Here is a 26,143-nt window from a genome sequence, read left to right on the forward strand (position 1 = left end):
TTTCACAAAAAGAAATTATTTCCAAAGTGCACTTTGGCAGTCAGCAAGTGCTTCTGAGGATTTTTAATTTTATATTTCACTGGAAGTGCTGATGAGGGAGTTCATCCCAAATAGCTGTTTCAAACCAAAATGGCTGACTTCTTGTGAAATTTCAAGCATGGTTTCTTGAGACTGCTTTTAACCAAAATAGCTGACTTCTTGTTCAATTTCAGACATGGCTCCCCAGACCTTTTTTGTGTGTTTGGTTATGACTGGTGTGTTGCAGGCAAAAAACAAGTTCAGACAACAAACAGTGACTCTAAGAAGGTCTTCGCTCTGCTTAGTAGTAAAGTCTTGTTCACATAAGCAGGATTTATTTTGAACATAAATTACGACAAGTTCAATAAATACATCAATAAATAATGCAGCAAGGAACAAAAGTGTAAACAAGCTGCCGTCATGGCGTCATCTGGATCTCGCCGGCGTCTCATTTACATGATCAAGACTCTTTTCTCACAAATGAAGACTCGTGAGGAAAACACTCCAACGCTGCACGTCAGAGCCCTGGAAGTTGTTCAGGCTCGTGCCAGCGTGCCCCCTCGTTCACTCGATGCGACAAGTGCCATCCATTGGGGCAAACAATGCCCACGCCCCTCCGTGCCTCCGAGGCCTCGATGGCAATAGCTCTCAATGATCAGTCCACAATAAATTAGAAGATTAAAAAGCGCGAGGTGCATGCGAGCCAGTGAGAAGTCCGCAGATGTCGATCACGCTTTTGACGGGCCAACATTCAGGGGGGTGCCCCAGGGTCCTCGACTAATCCCACTTTATCCACGAGAGACGAGCTGTCAGATCTGCGGACACAAAAGCGGAACAACACATGAGTTTTGATATGTTTCAATGACTGTTTAACGAGTTCTATACACCTGGGAGAATAGCGCTCAGCTAATGCAACTTCAAATGACGTTTTCATTCAACTATAATAAAATTGCTTTCCACTCAAAATCTAACAATTTAATCGCTTTGTAATCATCAAAAGAAAACAGTACTTAGACCTGGATACATTTTAACATTATAACTTAAAACGCTTTAACAGTTTCTATCAAGAAATTTTTACATGTGATAAATAAGTATAACTGACCAGCGGCAACTTTGAAAGGTAGATTTTTGGGTAACACGCCACAGAAGGCACTGAAAGCACTGTGTTTATGTCTTATTGGGTTGAATTAGTACTTTCAACAGTTTATTTTTTCATAGTTTGAGTTTTATATAAATTGTGTGATGGCTGTTTTAATGATTTGGCATAATGTAAAGGAAAAACTTTTAACAAAACATCCTCTCTTTGAATTCATAAACAAAAGAAAGGGTTTCAAGGTAGGCTTTTAAAGATGAGTAAGGGTATAAATTAAGGTTTTAAACATGGATTAAAGCAGGGGTCGGCAACCCAAATGTTGAAAGCGCCATATTGAACTGACAAAACAAAAAACAAATATGCCTGGAGCCGCAAAAAATTAAAGAGCCTAATAATGAAGGCAACACATGCTGTATGTATCTAATAGCTATATTAGTCTACTGTCAAAATGACTAAGTTCTGTAAGAATACCAAGGGTGTAGGTTTGGTCTCAATATTGGTAGGGATGATATAACAACATAACCTGCATGTACACTTTTTGCTGGGGACGGGACATTAATAAGACCAAATATATTTGGTAAACGGGGGTCAGGGCTACACTTCTCACCAATATGAACTTAATTAATTGATAGGCTAAATGATTAATCAAAAATAAATCTGTATTGACCTATACTAATTTTCACACTGCAAATTTATAACGTCTTAATCTGATATTTTTTTGTTAAATCATGTCAAATAATTTTCACCCATCTTGTTTTGAGTGTTAAAGGCTAGTTAAAAGATTAATGCGTCAGACTCTTCCACTTACTTTGAGTAAATATGACTATTTATTCGTATTGAGCCCATACATCTAAAAGTTGCTCAAGAAAAAATTGCTTTCAAATAATGTTTTGAAAAATATTCTTGCATTAAGAACATTTCTGACTAACAAGTTTTTCTTTTAAGATTAAATATACTAACTTTTTGCTTAAAATAAGTCTGTTAATCTTATTTTCAGCCAGCTGTTTTTATTTTGTCAAGAAATCTAAGTGAGTAAAATGGACTTGAAGCACTGTTGCAGATGCAAAATTAGTGGTGTGTTCCCCACCTCCACAACATTGACATCTTTTTACAGTACTTACAGTGGCTGCTGCTGGCGGAAAAAAAACCTCTAATATCCCTCGTCTTCGAAGGGGGCGGGGGAGGCGGCATGATTTATTTCTGTCGGGCTGTGAATGCGTGTGTGGGGGGGGGGGGTGAACTCATGAGCCAATCAAACGTGCGTGTGAGGGGAAAAAATGGACTGGCACATTCAGTGAGTGAAAAGGGGTCAATGTAAGTCTGAACATAATGAAAGTACTGTAATTCACTTAATAACGGTAGGATCAATTTTATCCTCACAACATATAGGAAGAAAATTTAAATGACCTATATAACTGAAGTCATAATGCAAATATGGTTGCTTGAAAATTGGTGGGGATAATTTCAGCATCCTGAAAAGTTAGTAGTGTTATGTCCCCACCGTTCCTATGTAAACCTACGCCCTTGAAGAATACATAATCGGTCTTCATGATTAAATGTTTAGGTTCCCTGCAGTGCATCCTATAAAGAATGACGCACCACGTGACTTTGTTGTACAATACCGCTTCAAGTTTAACTTTATTACAATATTAACGAATTAGAAGAATTTTTGTGTCATGTTTGTCCTACAGAAACCATATTAAGGGGGGCTTGCTCCGTAAGAATATTAAAAGCTCCCGCGGCGCGAGACCGCGCCGATAACGTCATTACTCTTTCACGTCACATTTGGCGTGCGCATTGGTGCTACTCAACATTAAAAACAGCAAATATGGCGGAATGTCGACTTTAATTTAGTGTTTTAACAATATTTTTAAATTAAATATGTTGAATGTTTCCATATTTATGCCTTTTGAACAAAATAAAAATGCCATCGCTTCGAGTGGGCGGACATATTTTTTTCCGGGCAGAGGAGCTTGTTGGGGTCAAAGTGCATCATTTGCTGTCGCCTTTTAAATCTGCACTGCCCCCTAGGGCCTGGCATGAATACTACATCATTTTCATGCGGAATTTCGACATTGTTCGAATGGAGACAAGCCCATATAAAGGCAAATTTGAAAGTTTTCGTATTCTCAGAGAGTCACCATGTTAACGGCCCATAAAACTCAACAGGAAATGACCTGTAAATGCCCTGAAAATCGGACAGAATGACTGTGAATGCTCTGGTTTCGAATGAACAAACGTTCACAGTCTAAATGGATTGGGCGTCAAGCACCGTCAATGCAGCCTTAGAGTTAACTGAGACACTATTATGGTGGAAGATTTTGGTAGCAACTTGTTGGTTCCCTTTTTTTTTTCTTTTAAACATTGACACCTTTTTAAAATGATATCTCGATTCATGGCAGGAGTATATCGATAACCTTTTGGGATAAAAAGTATCACGATATATCACCATTTCGATATTTTGTCACACACCTACTCCATTGTATGGCCAATATGTCAAAGAAAAGTATCGATACTTGGCGGGAGCATATTGATAACCGATCGGGTTGCAAAATATCATGATATATCGCTGTATCGAGATATTGTCACACACTTAGTTGAATGACGCGAGAAAAGTCTGACGGAGACGAGAGAGCAGCGTGGGAGTGGGGTCGGAGGGAAGGGACTTGTGACGCCATTGCAAACGCGATGCTAGGTAGCTCCAATAATACCTGACTGTAGCCGATAGCCTACAAACTACGCCCGCATGATGCTACGGTAGATATCACATGTATATAGAACTAGAGGCTAAATGACAGACACGGCGGCGTTAGCACATGTATAAAGAACTAAATGGGAAATGATAGACTGGCCAGCGTTAGTAAACAGCCTTCATCTTAAAGCAGTAGACTTCTCAGGGAGTCTCTGTTGTAGAGAACCATCCTAGCATAACTAAGTAACTTTTTATCTAAAATACTCCTAAATCGGCAAAATCTTGACTCTATCTTTAAATGATGAAACAGCTTTAAAACTTTCACATGTCAAAAGTAGACAGAAGAGAACTAATGCAGTAACGGGAGCAATTTTAACAACTTTAACTGTTGATTCCCAACATTAAATGACTTTCAAATATATAGGTTACTATATTTTGTTGTTGTTGTTGTTGGAAGGAAGAAAAAAAACGTAAGGTAACACCAGTTACTTTGCCAAGTAACTAATTACTCTTAATTCAGCTAACTGAGTTACTAACTCGATTGCTTTTTGGGAGAAGTAATTTCTAACTGTAATTAATTAATTTTTAAAAGTAAGATTAACAACACTGATAATAACCTTGTACTGAGAAAGAAATTACCATTATTAAAAAAAACAAAAAAATCTAACATTGTACGCAGTTACTCACATTGTTACTCATTACTTGAGTGCTCTTTTCATCTAATACTTTACTTGTACTTGAGTACATCTTTTGGATGACTACTTTTACTTTTACATGAGTAATATTATTTTGAAGTGATGCTACCCAGATAACAGAACGACGCTGAAAAGATGTTGGATCAACATTCCGCTGTCGATCTTATATTGTTGAATCAACGTCACTTTTGCACCCTCGATGTTGTTTCAATGTTGAATTCCTTACAAAACCAAAACGTCATTTCAATTATAAATAATATTGGAACAACGCTGAATCAATGTTATGTTTTCGACCAAAACGCCCGCTTATACATAACTCAATGACTTTTCAATCATATTTTCTGGTCAGTCATAAATCAACTATTTGTCAACATTAGTTCATCAGCTATAAAACAATGTTAACTCAACCATCGCCTGACATACCATAGAACAACGTTGTTTCAACATCACTTGACGTAAAAAAAATTCAAAGTCAACCATACTGAGATTTTGATGGAAAATCAACGTTAATTCAATGTCGGTCCGCTATCTGGGTATGTTTTTTTTTTTTTTTTTGGGGGGGGGGGGGTGAAGAAAAAAAACATGAAAGGTAATACCAGTTACTTTGCCAAGTAACTAAGTACTCTTCCATTCAGGTCACTGAGTTACTAACTCAATTACTTTTTGGGAGAAGTAATTTGTAACTAATTATTACTTCTTTTTTAAAGTAAGATTAACAACATTGTAGATAACCTTGTACTGAGAAAAAAATACCATTGTTAAAAAAAAATCTAACATCGTATGCTGTTACTCACAATGTTACTAATTGCTTGAGTGCTGTTTTCACCAAATACTGTTTTACTTGTACTTGAGTACATTTTGTGGATGACTACATTTATTTTTACTTGAGTAATATTTAGGGCTGTCAAAATTATCGCGTTAACGGGTGGTAATTAATCTTTTAAATTAATCTTGTTAAAATATTTAACACGTTTAACGCCCGCTCAAACAGATTAAAATGACTGCACAGTGTCATGTCCATTTGTTACTTGTGTTTTTTTGGTGTTTTGTCACCCTCTGCTGGCGTTTGGGTGCGACTGATTTTATGGGTTTCAGGACCATGAGAATTGTGTATTGACATCAACAATGGCAAACTACTAGTTTATTTTTTGTTTCAACATTTTACACATTTTATTAAAACGAAAACATCAAGAGGGGTTTTAATATAAAATTTCTATAACTTGTAGTAACATTTATCTTTTAAGAACTTTTAAGAAGTCTTTCTATCCATGGATCGCTTTAACAGAATGTTAATAATGTTAATGCAATCTTGTTGATTTATTGTTATAATAAACAAATACAGTACTTATGTACAGTATGTTGAATGTATATATCCGTCTTGTGTCTTATCTTTCCATTCCAACAATAATTTACAGAAAAATGTGGCATATTTTATAGATGGTTTGAATTGCGATTAATTACGATTAATTAATTTTTAAGCTGTGATTAACTCGATTAAAAAATTTAATCGTTTGACAGCCCTAGTAATATTATTTTAAAGTGACGCTACTCTTACTGGAGTCAAATTTTTGCCTACTCTACCATGCACCTCTGTATACGACCCAAATATATTACGTAATCGTTGCGTCATAAATCTCAATATTATCTCACTTTCCATTCACGTCTTTCACTTTACGTCGTCATTGGCGGTGGTTGGGGGAAAAAAAGGCACGAAGTGTCAAATGCTCACCACTCGTGTTCCAAATGGCGTTGGTCTGATTCTTGTATCCGTTCTTCATGCACTCGTCCACGTAGGACTTGGGATCGCAACCCGACACGAGGATCTCCCTGAGGAGGGCGATGTAGGCGATGGCCAGCCGCAGCGTGTCAATCTTGGACAGCCGCTTCTCGTAGGGAAAGGTGGGCACGTGACAGCGCAGTTCTTCGAAGGCCGAGTTGATGCTCAACATCCGCTTCCTTTCGCGGATGTTGGCGGCGTGCCTCTGCACCTTGTACGGCTGATGGGACACCTGCAGCCGGCGAGCGCGCCGTCGCTCGGCCGCGGTCTCTTCCACGGGGCAGCCGTCCGTCTCCTCGTCCCCGGGGGACTGCGAGTCTAAATCGGGGAAGGTGAGCTGGGCCTCCGGAAAGACCGACTGACAGCCCAGTGAGGACCACGGCGACAATTGACCGCTCGCTGCTGCCGTGGAGCTGCTGCACTCCAGCAGGAAAGAGTCAAGCTGCGTTTGAAACTGGAGGTTTTGCTCCATCTGACCCCAGAAAGCGAAATCCGTCGAGCCATCTTGGTCCAGATCGAACAGAACGTCCTCCATCCCTCGGTATATTTCTCAGCAGGTGTAGCTCGTAAATGTCGTTGTGCGTCAAAACTGCGCGTGTCAAAACTGCGCGCGTTAAATACTTTCAGGGCCTCCATGTTTGCTCAAAAGAGCCTCTTGAGAACTCTCACTAAAAAACAATTACAAAGGGATCAGTTGATCTCCAAATGACAAAAAGAAAGGAGGGAAACACGTGTCCAATTATAGACCCCCCACGCCCCAACCTCCACCTCCTACTCCTCTTGCCCTCCTCTAAGCAGTCCCGCTAATATTGACAAAACACTCATGGGAGGACTTGCGCCGCTCATTATGCGGCGCAGCAGGCCCGCGACGCTCATGCGGGCCTGCCCATGAATGGCCGTTTTCGGATCTATTTAAGCTCGGGACATACTGTCAAAAACACACGAAAACACTTAAAAAACTGTTTGAAATCTCATTTTGAGACAAAAGGGTCGCGTTTGTCTATGCATCATTATACCGCAAGCAAATTTAGGACTACATAAATTTTAATTCTATTAATTAGAATAAGAAAAAGGCGTCAAAAATGGATTTGTGTGAACCAACCTTTTATAAATCTAATACATATAAAGAAAATGTTATTTAAAAAAGCACTAAACTTCATTTGGTATCAAACTAAAAAAATACAACTTGGCTGTTTAAGTGCACCTAATGAAATGCCCTTATCCGTATTTATGTAAAAACTAAAAAGTATTCAACAATATTTCATTCCATTCACATATTTCGTTCCACAAATTTCCTGTGCATGACGTCAACTCGTTTGGCCCATAAAAGCTGTACTTATGTCGCGTAAAATGTAGACAATTGGAGAAACTATTATTTATATGAAAAGCATGTTTTATTTACCAAAGCCCTCCATAATGTTTGCACTTGTTCAAAAACAAAGAAATGGATTAGGCTGAATGTAAAACAAAACAAAGACAGGTGAAGCATTTGACAAAATAAGTCATTTTAAATTTGAATTTGTCATTTCATTTTAGCAACGAAGGCCAAAAATATTTACGAGTATTTTGAAGCGTATACACTCGAAAAAATGTACATGCACTATTTTAACTTTTAAATAAGTGTTTTTCATTGTATAAACACATTAGTTTTGTGTATTACAATACTGAATCCATTGTCGTATTTATCATGTAAGAGAGTCATTATAACACTTATGAATAAGCATGGCTTAATATACAAGTATACATAATGTGATTTTATCTTTTAAATATAGGTGTTTTCATTGCATATAGCTCTGTGTTTTTACACATTACTGAATCCATTGTTGTATCCATTATGTAAGACAGTCAATTGAAACACGAAAAAGCATTGCTTAATATACTAGTATATGTAACGTGATTAAATTAAATAAAATGACATTTTAAATAGGTGTTTTTCATTGTATATACCGTGCTGGCCAAAAGTATTGGCACCCCTGCAATGTTGTCAGATAATGCTCAATTTTTCCCAGAAAATGATTTCAATTACAAATGCTTTGGTAGTAACATCTTCATTCATTTTGCTTGAAATGAAAAATTAAAATAGAATGAAAAAAAAAAAAAAAAAAGATCATTTTACACAAAACCCAAAAAATGGGTCGGACAAAAATATTGGCTCCCTCAAGCTAATACTTGGTAGCACAACATTTAGACAAAATCACTGCGAACAACCGCTCCCGGTGCCCATCAATGAGTTTCTTACAATGCTCTGGTGGAATTTTAGACCATCCTTTTTTGGCCAACTGTTCCAGATCTCTGAGATTTGAAGGGTGCCTTCTCCAAACTGCCATTTTCAGATCTCTCCACAGGTGTTCTATGGGATTCAGGTTTGGACGCACTGCTGGCCACTTTAGAAGTCTTAGTGCTTTCTCTCAAACCATTTTCTACTGCTTTTCGAAGAGTGTTTTGGGTCATTGTCCTGCTGAATGACCCATGACCTCTGAGGGAGACCCAGCTTTCTCACACTGGGCCCTACATTATGCTGCAAAATTTGTTGGTAGTCTTCTGACTTTATAATGCCATGCACACGGTCAAGCAGTCCAGTGCCAGAAGCAGCAAAGCAACCCCAAAACATCAGGGAACCTCCACCATGTTTGACTGTGGAGACCGTGTTTTCTTTGAAGGCCTCATTTTTTTCCCCTGTAAACTCTACGTATGTTGATGCCTTTTCCCAAAAAGCTCTACTTTTGTCTCATCTGACCAGAGAACATTCTTCCACAACCTTTTTGGTTTTCTCGTTTTTAGCGAAAGCCCGCCCGTCTCATCAGACCATAGGAAATGGTTCCAGTAATCCATGTTCTTTGTTGACATGTCCTCAGCAACCTGTTCGCTGGCTTTTTTGTGTACCGTCTTCAGAAGAGGATTCCTCCTGGGGTGACAGCCATGCACACTAATTTGATGAAGAGTGCGGCGAATGGTCTGAGCACTAACAGGATGACCCCCCCCCCCCCACCACCACCACCACCTCTTTAATCTCTGCAGCAATGCTGACAGCACTCCTGTAACGAGTCACGTGAAATTTTGGAGGGAAAATGACAAGCAGTACTCAATTTGGACATTTAGGGATGTACATATTTACTAAGGGGTGTACAAACTTTTGTTGCCAGGGGTTCTGGCAACAAACCAGATATTACAGGCTGTATTTTGAGTTATTTTGAGGGGTAAATAAATGAACTCTATTATATAAGCTGCATACAGACTACTTTTCATTGTGTCAAAATGTCGTTTTGTCAGTGTTGTCCCATGAAAAGATATACTTAAATATCTGCAGAAATAGGAGGGGTGTACTCACTTTTGTGATACACTGTAACTATCCAGGAATTCAAAAATGTAAACATTTGTTTTAAGACCACTTAATATTAATCAAATATACTAATAATATAATCAAATATAACTGAAAAAAAAATGTGCGGAGGCAGTGTATAACAAAAATAAATTTAAAAAATGAAGCCTTCCCTCAGGTAAAACACTCCTGCTTTTTTCCCCACAAGCACAGGCAAACTTTTACCAGATTTTTAACCTCGATTATGATTAATGTATATTTATCTGGGAAAAAATGTCCGCATAGGCTGGAAATAAAAATATTTTTTTTAAATGTAGAAAATAAATGTATTTTAAATAAATGCAAGTCATCAGCCAATCACACGTGCGTTTGAGGGGAAAAAATGGACCGGCACATTCAACAAGTGAAAAGGGGTTTATGCAACTATGAACATCATAAAATCAATTAATTTAATAATGGTAGGGTCAATTCTATCCTTACAATGTATGGGAAGACAATCTAAATGACCTATATAACTGAACTCATTATATAATGCAAATAAGGTTGCTTAACAGTTGGTGGGGACAATTTGAGTATCCTGAAAGGTTGCTGGTGTTATGTCCCTACCGTCCCTATCCAACCCTATGCCCTTGCATCTTGCGAGTGCAACAGTTAGGGTACAATAACCAGTTGGGGCCATGTTCTGCAGTAGGGTCCTCCACTCATCCAGAATGTTAAAAACATCATAAAATTAACACTCCTATTGTAAGAAAACAAAAGGTGGTTACACACTTTGCATGTAAAAGGTTTAAATAGGAACTGCTTAACTTGTTTGTTATTAAGTCTTACCTAAACCATTTATTTGACGACATAACTTAATAGTTACTTAAAGCAGTTGTGTGAAACCACTTGAAATAAGGTTCCTGCATGAATACCATGTTTCATTTTTTGAGTTTTATATGCTGTAATTTCCGAACCTCGTCAATCAGTTTGATGACGACGTAATCCGAACAATAATTGAAATGTTCAACTTATCAACATATCAACATAATTGTTTGTTTTGAAGCCTTTCCCAAACAATTAAGTGATGGTAATTTGCAGCAAACATTGTGGTATGCATCGTTCCTTAACTCTAACGTCAATAACATTACACAGGAATGCAGCATGAGGTCAGTTTGATTTAAACGGGTCTAATAAGTGAGATGGAGGGGAGGCTGTTTAAACACTTTTCAGTCAAATAGAACAACCTAATGTGTGGTTATTTGAGAGTTGTGCTGCAGGCGAAAAGCTTTTTTCTTTTAGGACAAAATAAACTCATTGGATGCCATTGATGGTGCTAGACGTCCATTACATTTTGTCTGTAAGGTCAAAAATGACATTGAAAGATGAGCGTTCATCTAGGCCGATCTTCATATTTTAAATGAATTGCACATCTTCAGAGGTGGGTAGAGTAACCAAAGATTTTACTCAAGTAAGAGTATTGTTACTTCAAAATAATGTTACTCAAGTAAAAGTTGTCATCCAACAAAGCTACTCAAGTACAAGTAAAAAAAAAGCATTTGGTGTAAAGAATACTCAAGTAAGGAGTAACATTGTGAGTAACTGCTTACAGTGGCTGATTTTTTTTTTAATTATATTTTTTTCCTCAGCAAAACATGTATATTATTATACTGCACTATAAACTATTACATGATCCTTTCAAGCCAAATAAATTGACAAAAAATAATCGAATTCTGACTAGAAAGAGCTACAGAAATAAGACATCCTTCCAAAGAGCATGCGTGCCCTCTAGTGTCGAAAACGTATTTCCTACTATGACATTAAAGCGATCATGTGTCTGGTTGCCCGTGGTCTATCGGTGCCAAGTAAAAACTGGGAGAGGTGAAATCTGCGCTTTAAAGTAATGTCAATTTTTACAGCGCTTTACAGATGTCACATGATTCAACAGGCCGGTGTAATCATAGGACTCCACCCTGCATCTTGTATGTTGTCATGTGACTGGATTGGTATGTCTGATTGGTATGAGATAGTCATGTGATTGTTGAACATTAAAAATAAAAGGAAAATCACATCTGTAGAATAAAGACTAAAAATGTAACGACTTTCTAGCCCCAAGTAGAGGAGTAAGATTAGTTTCTTCATCACAAATCTACTCGTGTAAGAGTAAAAAGTACGGTGTGGTAAAACTACTCTTAGAGGTACATTTTTCTCAAAATGATACTCAAGTAAATGTAACGGAGTAAATGTAACGCGTTACTACCCATCTCTGGACGTCTATCGTAGTCAATGGCAGGTAATGAGTTAATCAAATGCGTCCAATTCATGTCACCTGGGTGTTCCCAGTCAAAATAGATTGGATGTCTATTGTCGTCAATGGCACTGAAAAAATGATCATTCACTGCCAGTCTTTCCATTTCAAATGGATTAGACGCCTGTCACCGTCAATTAAAGTGAATGCGCTCAACAAATGATGCCCTCCTTCCCTCCCACCCCCCATCAACCACACCCTGTCACCACCTTCTGGCTCCTTTCTGCCAAAGACACCACAAGCCCAGCTGACGCTCATCAAGCGGGGTTTGCTCAGGTCCCGTCACAGCCAGCCGGGCTTCATTGTTTGTCCCGCAATTCATCAGCTCAGGATGCTTGTCGTTGTATATTATCAATGCTATTCAAGTACGCGTCAAGTGTCAGGTTCAAAATATATTAAAAGACAGACAAACAGACAGACAGACCTTTATCATGTCAATTTCAGTTGAAAGAATCATGTTTAATATATTGGGGGGGGGGGGCACTTAAATGTACATTTCTGGTGTGTGACAGTAGAGAAAAACATAAATAAAAACCAATATTTTCAGCAATGTTCCCCCGACTTGTGGCAAACATTTATTCAATGCCGGAACAATTGTAGCCTATAAATGGGTATACCAAATTACTTGCTTTTCCTCATTAAGTCAGTAACTCATTCACTCCAAGCCATTTTCACCGGAGCAAGGCCCTTCGCTCCCGGCCGTTTTACTGGATTTTTGCAAGGCCAACTGAAAATTCCTTTCTTTGGCTACATAAACATGGAAGCCACCAAAAGAAAGATTAGATGTTCTTCTTTCAGCAGGAAAAAAAAGTAAGTTCATATCTTTTTCCATTCTTTAGAAATCAGCATTAGAAAATAGCTTAGTTTGAGCAATTTTCCAATTTCTGATGAAAAAACAGAAATTGAGCTTTTTGTGAAAGCATACATTTCAAACATAACTTTTACTTTAACACAGCTATTTTTTGCTTTAGTTACATCCCAAACATCAGAATAAGGTTTTCCTTTTACAAAATAACATAAACAACAAGACAAACAGAGCTTTTGATAGCAAAGTAACTATTTATTTACACATAACTAACTGAGATGACGCTGTAGTGGCCGCGACAGCCGGGTGAACTTTTCCCTTTTTCCTTATAATTTTTTGGAGTCCCTGCGGGGTCTGCTCGGCGAGCAGCACGTACTCAACGACATCGTCCGCTGCACTGGTGGTCCGGTCGTTCTGCTCGGTCATGCAACGCCTGGCACCCCGGGCATCCTCTCGGTTGTTCTGCTCGGTCATCCGCCGCCTTACATCCTTCCGCCAGCGCCCTGGCCATTCGTTGCCGTCGAATTGGGTTGTGGGTCTTGCCAAATGCGCAACTGCCCTCCAGTGGCCAGTTTTATTGCTTTAAAGAGCATACGACGAGAAAAAAAGTCTTAAATGGCATTATTATGTGAATTAGAATCATATTTTGAGACGATTTGACTATATACAACAATTTAGCAAAGCACAGATGACGAGAAATTAGTCTTTTAATCTGCCGATTAGCCACGCCTACCATTATAGGGCTTTAGCGTCCCCAACAGGTGGATGACGTCAGCGGTAGACTGGGCTCATCGGTTTTACTATTCAGCCCAATGAGGGGGAATTATTCAGAACGAGGAAAACGCGACGAAGAGAGCCGCAAAATTTCATTGTTTCAGTCTCTCTACTCCAATATTTTTACAGGATATTCTTTTTATCCAAGTATTTTTCCCCAATAGCTATATAAATGGCTTGAGAAGGACCAGTCAGCCTGTCGAGGGGGAACTATTCACAATGAGGAAAACGCGACGAAGAGAGCGGCAAAATGTCATTGTTTCTGTCTCTTTACTTCAATATTTTTACAGGATATTCTTTTTATCCAAGTATTTTCCCCATTTGCTAAATAAATGGCATGGTCATGACAAATAACAGTCTTTTGCTGAATGGAATATGAAATAATAAAAATGCATTTATTCAGGACGACATGGCAAAATTACTCCATAATGGTCAAAACTGTCGACTTCACCTTTACTGTCGCACCTCCCTTTTATGACACCTAAATCGGACATGTGTCATTTCCCTTCCCCGGCTTCGGAGAATGTAAACAAACCAGAAGGCGTGACAGCTAGCCGACATGCTAACCCGAACCGAGTGATGTTTCAAAGTCTTCGAAGCGGAAAATCACACATAACTAGCCTGGATTATTTGACATGACGACCCGGTTGTCGATTGTCTGTGCGGATCGGCAAACCGCCCGGCAGAGAGCAATTTACAGTTCGTTCCCCGGAGGAGGGTGGCTGCAGTTGTTGTGCAGCTAACGTGCTGCTGCTAATGAGCATTAGGAGAGCGTTTTTCATGCCTATCAATGATCAAACGTAAGTAGTCCTTCATTTAAAGGAAGTTTGTAGTGTTTACTTTGTAATCGCTGTATTCGTATTGGACATAATACAAAACAAGATGTTTACTCACTTCCTCGTAAGTCCAATGGTCCCACGGTGAATGGGAACCTTTTGAAACTCCAAAAAGGCGCATAGGCCTCTCCCTCATACAGAATGATTTTTCTGCAGCCGTTTGGCTGGCGTGATACGAAAAATAAACGTATTAATCCGCAAAATCAGCTGAATCCTTCGTCCTCATACACAACAGTACACTGTAGCGTGAAGAGGACGTCTTCTACCGTACACGTCACAGCGCCCTCCTCCTCAATGCAAGACCGAAGCCGGAAGTCACTCATTTTCATGGCGCGGGATTCAAAAAACTAAATAAAAATAGCGATCGCTTCCACACACATCCAAGCGGCCCATATCATTCAGGGACATAAAATACTGTGTGTATTATGAAATAAACATGCTTTTTCGTGTCACATGCACTTTAAAATGGATTTTCAGCGTTGTGCTTTGGAGCTCAGTTGAATCAGAACCCAGAGATGTCTCTTATGAAAAAAAAAAAAACCTAAAAGACCTATAAATACGCCTTTGGGACACTGAAACAATTAAAAATAGAACTTATTTATACGTTTCTGGGAGCAAATTAGTTAATACCCATTATTACATGTACATGAGCTTGACTTGGTGTGTATGTGTGAAGGTATATAAAGGTTGTGCCCAAATATTGTCTTTTTTTTTTGTGTCTTTAAATATTATTTTCTCCACTATCAGATGTCTAACAAAATGACAATTTGCATACTTAAATACTTTGAGGAACTCTTTTATATTTACACCAGGTGTTGTCTTGCTCTTTACATTTCAGATGCAACCAAAAAATGCACCGAGGAAAAAAATGGACGATGAATGCTTTGTAATTATGTAACTGCTTCCAAAGCATGTTAATATATTTGAAATTTTGATTAATCACAAGGATAATTAGTCTGCTTTCATTGGGGATAACAGAAATGGGCAAATATTTACTGTTAAGCAGCTCAAACAAAAGGATTTTATCAATTATTTATTTTAAAAAATTGTTTCGAGACAATTAATTTAATAGTTGCAATCAATCTGACAGTCAATAAAACATGGCAGCCCAGATACATAGAGTAACGGCTGCCATGTTTGCAGATTTTAAGTATTGTGATCAAAAAAGGGTTTATTATTTCAAACCTGAATCTTAGCCAGCTAATTATCAGCAGAATGTTAAATTTTGTTCTGCAGCAGAATGCGGAACCAATCATTTAAAAAAGGACTGCCTCCTCAACTGTGGAATATTGAGATAATTTTATTTTTTTAACTCTCTGGACGCTATTGCCAGCCCTCCCAGTCAAAATGGATTGGATGTCTATTACCGTCAACAAGTTCATTCGACAAACAAAACACACTGAGATATCCAGTGAGCACCAAGGTACAGACGCAAAGTCGTAACAGCCATAAATTCCAGAGTCGCGTTCAGCGACGCGCGTCTCGTTTGTTTGTGTACGAGGACGATAAGCTACGGAAAGCTTTAGGGATCCATCTTTGCGGCTGACTGCAAACTTTTGGCCTCTTTGATCCGCGCCGGGCCATTAGAGCGTCACGGCACATTGCAGTGATAGCTCAGAGCGCAAGTTGGCCTTGACTGTACAGCCGATTGGGATTCGGATAGGCGCTTGTATAGCTTCACACAAAGTGTGTCTGGGCTGAGGGCGACAGCTTTTGGCTTTTGGGTCAACTATCGTAACATTTAAGGACATTTTGCCTGGAGGCAAGAAGCGCCGCTGTTTTCATTCCTGTCTGCGATTCAGGCAGTGGGTCTGCTAAAGGCATCAAGGAGGTAAAGTGGGCCCAAAGCAAACTGGCCCTGCAGGGGCGCTGGTCTTCTTTCTCCCCTAGCTTGCAAAAAGAGTCTGAAGCTGGATGTCCTGAAGCCTCCGCTTTGATAAAAGCACTTTTTATAACATGTTTAACAGGTGTAACTCAGATCATGTGACTTCTACTGTGTCCTTTTAACTCCACCGCTAGATTCATCAAAGAAACGAGTAGAATCGATAGAGGGAAACAGACTATTGCACTGTCAGCACCACTTTGTGCGGTTTGATCCAATAGCTGGTTTCTCAAAAACTGACTGGATTACTGCTGCAAGTGATCTGCTGTAAATAATTTCAACTAAAGAGGGGTAGACGCATACTGATACAATGGCACCTCAACATGTGAAGTTAATTCGTTCTAGGACCTTGTTTGTAAGTCGAAATGGAATACATTATAATTTCATTAATTCATTCCAGAGCCTACATTTAATCCTTAATAAATACTGCTGTTACTATTACAAATGGCAATTAAACACAGCGGTGAAAGTGGCTAGAATTTCTTGTCGGAACTCCCCGACGTGAAGGTCGCCACAGAGCCAGAAATTTTATTTATTTCTTTATTTGGGGGGGGTGAAACCTCCTGAAACTACTGAAATGCAAAGAAAACTGTTTTGGCACAGTTATTTCTATGACACATACCCCACTGTATTTTGAAGATCGCGCAAACATTGACTTTTTTAAATCATAAGGAAATTACTAAGTAGCCTAACATAAATGAACATATATTAGTCCAAAGTGCACATTGACAGCTGAGATGTTCTGAACCTCCCCAACAGAGCAAATAAAACTAAATACGATACATAAACCTCGTCAACCCTTTCCTTGCTCTTCAAGATTTGATCCATTTTCTGTTGCATTGCCCTTTTTTTGACGCATTAATTGCACAAACTTTTTTTTTTTTTGCTGTTCCAGAAAACATGCACATTTGAACCAGTCAGAGCTAACGATCTCTGCTGATCACATGTCAGTATGTCAGCCAATTGAACGGATAAATGAGTCCAGGCGTTTGCTTTGCTGCGTGCATTCGCACATTGACGTATCTGCAGCAGCTGGGGAAACCTCCATGCCGTCCGTGGAATAAAATAAATGATAAATATCAGTGGAAACGGATTACGCTACACAAGCACTTGTTGTTAACACTTGTGTGTGTAAATCTAATGTTGGTAGATTGTAATCTTCTTGGTGATGAAATGCATGTGTGGCAACTTAGCTTTATTTATTTTTTTACATAGCGTTTTGACAGTTGACGTCATATTTTTTTAATCAAAGCACCGTGCACCGGAACAGCATTCCGGCCCTGAATCTTATACCGGAACTGAGTTCTGGCCCTGAATCTTATACCGGAACTGCGTTCCTGACCGTTCTGGCCTGCTTTCACCCCTGATTAAACATAGCAAAACAAATAAATTAAAAATAAAACCGGAATAATATAGTAATAACAATTCCTGTAATAATGTAACGAATCAGGTTGTAATGTGGCTGACGTTTTTTGCATGCTGTACCTGAACAGCCAGCATCGCGTGGCTGATGTGACAGCGAGATAGAGAGTGAGGTCGAGATTTTACTTTCTCTTTAATGTTTTGTTGCTGGCGTCAACTGCGGCGGACAGTAGGCGTGTTGTGTTACACAAGTTGATGGAATAAATGATTGGAAACCTGACGAAGCTGGCGACTTTTTGGGTGATGTTACAACAATAATAATTGTCACCTTAACTTATGAAGACTGGCTAACGGCGGTCGGAGGAGGACCGTCAATATCGACATTCCACGGCTGTATTGTCAAGCCAGTTCAGGGATGTGCACACCACGCTTATATTTTTATATAATTTTCATCTTCATTTCAAAGGTAAGTGTCACCTTTTTCCTTTTTCACCACCTGCACTAACCTTGGAACCCATGTTTTCTCCCACAAAAAAATCTGCTGTAAGTCCGTCTTCCAGCAAAACAAAGAAACTGCGGCGCTGTCATAGATCGTTGTATTTTGAGCATGATTTCGGATGGAGAAAGAAATGGCGAGTCAAATTTTACGTCGGGTGTCGAAGAGATCGTGTGTCGAAGCGATCATGTCGAGGCACCACTGTAATCGGGTGCTATTGGGCCGGAGTCACAACTTCGGATCACAAAGACTCAGTTATCCGATGTCTGGTAAAGGTTGTCTTGGGATTATCCTGTGTTGTGTCATCATCATTATCTTAATACCATTTATGCTGCTAACCTAACCTAATATTAAACAGTGTACCAAGAAATCATGCATTAACAAAGCATCCGTGTTGTAACCAATGCCAACTGCGATTAAAATTATATCCTTTTTTGTTATCAATAGGAATGATTTCAACAAATTCCGTGTCGTTTGTTAGTTACTTGTTGGTTCCAGGGCTCCGGAGTGGCTAAGATAGGGCAAGTCAATTGGGCTGACTTAGCACGCCAATAAAAAATCAACATACGCACACATGAAAATCATTGATAACCCATGCAATCAATAGTGTTGGCTATGTTTTCAGTATAAAGTTGTTAAAACTTACCATTGCAAGTGTGAACAGCAACATTTGTAATCCAGAAGCTCTGCAGAGGAGCAGGGCCGAGTCATAACACATTGTTTTTTTTCACCGCTAATTTTTTAATGTTGTAGCCAGCAGCAAGTAACCAGTTTTTATTGTTCCTCGTTCTTCGTAGGGAATTTGTGGAATTTTTCCTTTGCCCATTTCTTCTGTCTGTTTCCACAGCCTCTAAATGCATGTTTCGCCATGTTGCTGGCAGTCAGTTAACTCAGCAGACTGATGCTGCATTTGAGACAGGTGCGAAGTCAGAGTTTCCAACCTCCGATCGGGAAAAATATTATTGGATGGCCTTCACTATTTGATCGCTTACGACAAGGTAGGTATGCTGGAGGTCAAAATGTCTTTTGATGGCCAAAATAAAAAAAAAAACTTGTCGTGATCAGCCCTCTTTGATGTTTACATTCACTTGGAACGCTTTGAGGTCGCTACTGGTACCCTCCGAGTGGAATAAGTCTGACTTCCCACCTTCCTCGAATGCATCATGAGCACAAGTGGCCGAAGCACTCCTCTCTATTGTGGTCGTATTACGCAACTAAAAAATTTGTCCTGCAGAATGAAATAAATTACGGTAGTTTTTTTTTGTGACATTGTTTTGGCTGAATGGGTGTTTTGGAACAATACTCTGTATTTTGAATTTATTTGACTACTTTGGATCTGTTCGTAGATCTGTATCATTTTTTATTGGCATGCTAAATTGGCCCCATTGACTCTTGCTAGCTTAGCCACTCCGGAGCCCTGAAACTAACAAATAGCTTACAAACTGCATGGAATTTGTTGAAAACAACTCCACCAACTAATTAAAGATTAAGATGAAGCATAATGTCAAAAATCCTGAACTTCCGCTGTATTATATAAGGTCTGTCAAAAGTTCAAACTTTTCCTGAATTAAAGCATTAAAATTCACAGCGCAAATCATTTGTAATATTTTCACTCCATCCATGCAATTTGTTTGAATTATTATTTCACTTTTACAAGGGGATTCAGCTCTATTAATGAACAACTATCGATGTATACGTTTACAGATAAGAGTTGAAATAAAACATCATTTAAATCAGAACTACATCACTTTCTTCTGCAGTTACCTTAAAGTTGATTTGTTTCAGCCACTCTCAGAACATTGAAGATTTGATTGATTTTGCCATGAAGCCTGCAGGTATCTTTTATGAGGACACTCAAACCAGATGGAAATGTCTTCAGTCCGTGGCTCCGGTTCCTGAGAAGCAAACGCTGTGCACACACGGATACTTGCTTTCACAAAGGTGTCTTAGGTCACTGCATAGACTCCTAAAGACCAGCTGCTATCCTTGTCATAGTCTCATCTCTCTTTGTCCTCTGACCCAGTTGTCTCAGTCATCAAGGTGTTTAAGAGTAAAGAATTGAATAGCGAGGAAAAACAACTTCAGCCTGTTCATCTTTTCTCCTTGTTTTTTTGGGGCGGGTAGACCGTGTCCTTGCAAGTGAAAAGGAATACTTACATTTAGGACCTTCACACTCTCGACGACCTTTTGCATTCACACTGGATGGCACAGAGGCAGAGTTTCCATGGTTTGAACTGAGGATGGACTACATTGTCGAGTGCGGAGAAACAAGCAATACAAAAAGAATGCAAACAGGGAGCAGCATCAGCTCACTGTTTAACTGATAACCTGATATTTGCTTTTCTTCTCATTGGATGAATGTACCCATTCTGGTGACAGATGTTGAATGATCAGGTATAGCCTGCACGAATGAAAGAAACATAAGAAGCGGTTTCAATTTGAAATGCATTGATAAGTTTGACATCTTGCACTTTATTAACATAGCCAATACTCTGTTCAACATATGTAAAACATTTAAAAGTTTGGTCTTAATTAATCTAATGACATGGTTAAAATTTCAACATTAACTCATTTTATTACCATGCAGAACTCCTTCGAAAAAAATAAAGTATCCTGATTCTGTATACTTTTTTGTTTTAGTTTATCCTGAAATGCTTCATGAACTTCGACATCAGTGTGGACAGCAGTTTTTTTTTTTCCTTTCTTTTTTTTTTAACTGAACCAAGGGTATGTTTCTTGTTAGTGTGTGATCCAAGTCATGATGGAAAACATTTGGGACGCGTTGCAGCCGATTAATTCAAATACATTACACTAAATCAATAAATTCAAACTAAACAGCGTACCAACATTCATTTAAAATTAGAGGTGTCACTTCTTTTCTAGTGAAGACCAATCACACAGCTGGGAGGTAAGTACTGAGGTAGGTCTGTTGGCAGCTAATATACAAAAGAACTAGAGAAGACCAACCATAGACTTCATAATGATATTGACGGGACACAGGGCGTGGGGCCAATTAATAGGGGGCCTGCATTGTTGGAGTGACTGTCAAAGCTGCCCGAGTGGAATCACAGACATAGAGCTTTTTTCGTTGAAAATTCTTGCAAATAAAGGCTTGAATCCCTGAATTCTTTGTAGATATGGACACAAAACAGCCTCGATTCATGGTTAAAAGCAACAAAACAAAAAAAAACGTACAGTTAGCATTTATTTTACGTAAATATGTCAAAGTACGATGCTAGTCTGTTAGTCAATGTGTTGGCCGCCATATGTCAAAAGACCTTTTGCGGTGAAAACTCATGTGAATAAATGCTTAAAACCCCGAATTCTTTATAGATTTGACCGCAAAACAGTCTCGATTCACGGTCAAAAGAAAAAAACGTACAGTTAGCATTTATTTGACGTAAATATGTCAAAGTACGATGCTAGTCTGTTAGTCAATGTCCTGGCCGCCATATGTAAACAGACCTTTTCCAGTGAAAATTCTTGTGAATAAATGCTTGAATCCCTGAATTCTTTATAGATATGGACGTAAAACAGTCTCGATTCTTGGTTAAAAGCAACAAAAAAAAAAAAAAAACGTGCAGCTAGCATTTATTTTACGTAAATATGTCGAAGTACGATGCTAGTCTGTTAGTCAATGTGGCGGCTGTCATATGTAAACGGAGCTTTTTAGATTGAAAATTCTTGTGAATAAATGCTTAAATCCCCGAATTCTTTATCGATATGACCGCAAAACAGTCTCGATTCACGGTCAAAAGCAAAAAAACGTACAGTTAGCATTTATTTGACGTAAATATGTCAAAGTACGATGCTAGTCTGTTAGTCAATGTGCTGGCAGCCATATGTAAACAGGCCTTTTCCGGTGAAAATTCTTGTGAATAAATGCTTGAATCCCTGAATTCTTTATAAATATGGACTCAAAACAGTCTCGATTCTTGGTTAAAAGCAAAAAAACAATAACAAAAAAACGTGCAGCTAGCATTTATTTTACGTAAATATGTTGAAGTACAATGCTAGTCTGTTTAGTCAATGTGGCGACTGCCATATGTAGAGCTTTTTACGCTGAAAATTCATGTGAATTCTTTATAAATATGAACGTAAAACTGTCTCGATTCTTTGTTAAAATTGCAAAAAATCGGGCTGTTAGCAATTATTTTACGTAAATATGTCGAAGAATGATGCTACTCTGTTAGACAATGCGGCGGCAGCCTTACAACAAAGAGCTTTTTACATTGAAAATTCTTGCGAAAAAAACGAAAGATATAATAATTAACTTGAATCCTCAAACAAATCACTCCTGCGACAATCCTTTCTGTTTATATGCAGTACAGCTTTCGTACTTTTTCAACCTAAATCCGCGGTTGGATCGCTGAATGTAGCACTGCGATCGACTGCAAATAACTGAAGCGGATTGTGGGATGGCCCCCTATTTGAAGGCATGGTGCAGTGAAGGTGGAACCTGAGCCATCAATATCATTATGAAGTCCATGGACCAGCATTTCTTATTATGCGGTTTATTTCAAATACTACATTTAAGTCAGTATAGATAATATAGTATAATCCCATTCAGAACACGCGCAATAAATGAATTCATAATTAGTTAATTCAATTTACACATTTCAGTATCGGATGGAAAGCTTGTGGCTACCTATTGACACAGTTTACAGTCTCAACTCCCCAGGATGCCATTGAAGTGGTCAATTCTCATCACATGGGGAACATGATGTCTCCTCTCCTTTAAATAAAAGTCAGATTTAAAGTATGCTCACCCTTTAGGAGCCATTAGTGATTTGGGCTCTCGGCAGTAAGTGTCAGCTTCAGTTTCAGGCTGGTCTGGTCTCGACTCCCCAAAACCTCCATCTAGTCTTTGTCTTGACCTTGGCCTCAGTCTTGACTTGCAAAACTCTTGATTCGATCTCAATGGTTTCTGGTTTCAGACAAGTCTTGGTCTGGTCTGTGTTGTCTCCTGTCAGTCTATGCGTCTCTAGGAGGTCTCAGAGACCTCACGTATACAGTATTTTTCCCAGTATCAGAGAGAATTCATCTCTGCGACATCTTTGATACCTGCTGGAGATTTAAAACAATCTCAGAAATGTCAGGGTAAAAATCCAACATATCTCCAGGGGACTCAAGTCGCCATTTGTTCGCCAACTAGTCTCCAGACCAGCGGGATTAGTCCTGCACATTTGAAGACTGTAACGCAGACTGAGAAAATTTTGGAAGCCTACGAATTTCTACTTCCATCTGTTAAAACACAAACCTTCCACCACTGGTAAAATTCAAAGGAGGCGTACCTGGAGTGTGATGTTCATTTGTGTAGGCTTTTGTCAACTACAATCTCATCATATCTTCTAATTTCCTTTTACTGTGAACATTAGGCTTTGGGCAAACAAGGTTCGTTTGTTCTTTGGACACTTAATCGAAACCGGATCTTTCTGTTTGTCGTTGGACTTGTTTGAGGTTTCGTCTAGATTTCGATTGTTCTCACGAGATTCTGAGAATTGATTGTCAGCATTTTACCATGCTTTGTCCATTGGATGGAGATTGGTACTTCGAAGACAACAGATAGAGCCACATTTAATGGCCTCAAAAACTGCAATTATGACATTGATTCTTTTCAAGACACAAATTAATGGTTTCTTCTAAGTGACAATGACAGCAGATGTGTGAACTTTGCCTCACAGCAGCATGCAAACATCTGAACATTCTTCTCTGTCTGATCAACAGCCAAAAACTGAACTGAAAGTACATTAATCTACGAAACATTCCCAAGAAGTACTTTGTTGTCAATGTTGCAAGTACCACGCCCACTCGGACAAAATTGTTGGTGTAATGGACGAATCCGAGCGGAGAGCACAATCGCCCATTGCATCTAGCACCAAACGCTTCACCATCTGAGAACAATTAAACGTCTGGTTTCCATGAGCGGCTGACAGTTGCAGTAGGGGGGCCAGAGTTGGAGCACCACTCACCCCCCACCAGTTGTACCTCCGAGTGCACCAAAACATTTAGCGTGAAGACTGAATCTTCTTAAACGAGAATAAGCAAAGAAAAGAAGTGTGGAAATCAGAATTACACAACAACTATTCAAAGAAAATGTCAATGATGGCACCAGGGGGTATTAGAATTCAGGGATCTTTCAGACATTGATGAAGAATTGATAGATTTATTGGAGATTGTATCATTCACCCTGTAGAATACCATGTCCTGACGGACACATTTAAATCTAATCAAGTTGAATTTTCTCTCATATTGTGAACTCTCTTTTTCATTTTTCATGGTGCTTATGGACACGCATGCGCAAAGACAATTTAGCAATGTTGTCAGAGATTACTTGTAAAAGTAATTTAATTACTTATTACTAATTATGCATCAAAAAGTAATCTAGTTACTTTACTGATTACTTTATTATCGAAGTAACTAAGTTACTTTAAAAGTAATTTATCGGTTACTTTTTACCAATTTTTCTCCCTTTGCTTCCTCAACATAAAAATGACAACAAAAAAAGTTATTGCATGTAATTGACTTTCCGATAATCTAATTTAAAGGGGAAGATCAGAATTTTTTAGATGAGGGTGGGGGGTTAATTAGACGATGGAGTGTATTTAACCACTACTGACCTGCGCTAGCTTAGCCACTCCGGACAAATAACTGACAAACTGGATGGAATTTGGTGAAATCAAATCCACTGACTAATCAAACCCCAGCAAATTAAAGACTAAGCCAAATGACAAAAATTCTGAACTTAGAGTTAAAGTTTAGGGTTAACAGCATATCAGTGCTAATGCAAAACAATGCAAATTGACAGCACAATAATCAACAACACAAAAATGAATTGCACAGTGCAATAAACACAAAGGTGGGGGCGGGTGCTAATGCGCGCGCAACAATTTGGTCACAAAATGTGGCAGCAACTAAGCACTTTACACTCAATTGGATTTACAACACATCCCAAAGATGCTAAACCAACACAAATTTGATGTCAAAAATGCTCGCCGACTTGACGAGGAGCGATGACTACCCGGTGTTGCATCAGCAAAGAAACTGCCGCGCATGTAGCGGCTCCAACCTATCGCTGGAACCCTCCAGAATGAAGGAAAAATACTCACGTACATTCATGGACGCACGCAGAACAAAATTCCCTCGCACATCTCAACAGGTGGCTTCACACGCCTCGAATGTGCACCCACGTTCCTCACGCCTTTCTCAGTCCAAAAACACTTAGTGCGTGTGACTCGAGACCAAAACAGGAAGTAACTATGAGCGTGGATACCATGGAAACTAACGCGTAGTGAGGACCTTTCTAACATTTTCTATTCCAAATGCTCTTCGTACATGACTACAATATGCTCCATTCTATATACATTATGAGGCAATAAGAAATAGTAACGCACTGACACAAAGGAAACTAACTTTAATCAGATTACTGGTTTGGAAAAATGAATGCATTAAATTGCTCATTACTGAAAGAAAGTCATCATATTACAATAACGCGTTCCTGTGACAACACTGCAATTTTGGAATACAAAAATTGAACATTTCAGAGCTTAGAGTTATATCTTATTTTCACACTTTTTGAAGCATCTTGTTTTGGTGGAAAGTCTCAAAAATTAGTGGTCGCTACTGAAGAATAATTGCTATATAATTTAGGAATACAAAAATTGAATTGAACATTTCTGAGCTTAGAGTTAATTTATCAATGGGAAAATATAGACAATCTTTTCAAACTGTGAAATTTACATTTTGCCCCCAGAGGGCATCATATCTTATTCCGACACATTTTGAAGCATCTAGTTTAGGTGGAAAGTCTTAAAAATTAGTGGTTGCTACTGAAGAATAATTGCTATATGTTGACTCAAAGTGTGAGCTGATTCCATCTTGCCATGAGGCTCCATTTGAGGCTATGCAAATATTACTAAACTCTAACCTCCTAGTACACATGGCATTACATGTCTTTACATACTCACCTTCTGTCTGAACTTTGCCACAGTATTAGCATGTGTTAATGTCAAATGAATAAAACGAGGTCATTTTGTAAGCTAACATCATTCATCAAGCAGATCTTGAAGTCCCACTCCAATGTGCATGTTGGATTTAGAGACACATA

At 38.8% G+C, this 26,143-nt stretch overlaps 1 protein-coding gene across 1 annotated transcript; it reads right to left on the bottom strand.

Annotated features, from left to right (window-relative positions):
- Nucleotides 1-662: 662 nt before the first annotated feature.
- LOC130926683 (pancreas transcription factor 1 subunit alpha) lies at nt 663-6,810 on the bottom strand. Its single transcript, XM_057851751.1, has 2 exons — nt 6,228-6,810; nt 663-833 (listed from the first exon to the last, which is right to left on the bottom strand). Exons 1-2 carry the CDS (start codon nt 6,808-6,810, stop codon nt 796-798), a joined length of 621 nt encoding a protein of 206 aa, XP_057707734.1. The 3' UTR covers nt 663-795.
- Between the last annotated feature and the right edge of the window lie 19,333 nt (nt 6,811-26,143).

This window comes from Corythoichthys intestinalis, chromosome 12 (assembly GCF_030265065.1).
Source record: "Corythoichthys intestinalis isolate RoL2023-P3 chromosome 12, ASM3026506v1, whole genome shotgun sequence".
In the NCBI taxonomy this organism is placed as follows: Eukaryota; Metazoa; Chordata; class Actinopteri; order Syngnathiformes; family Syngnathidae; genus Corythoichthys; species Corythoichthys intestinalis.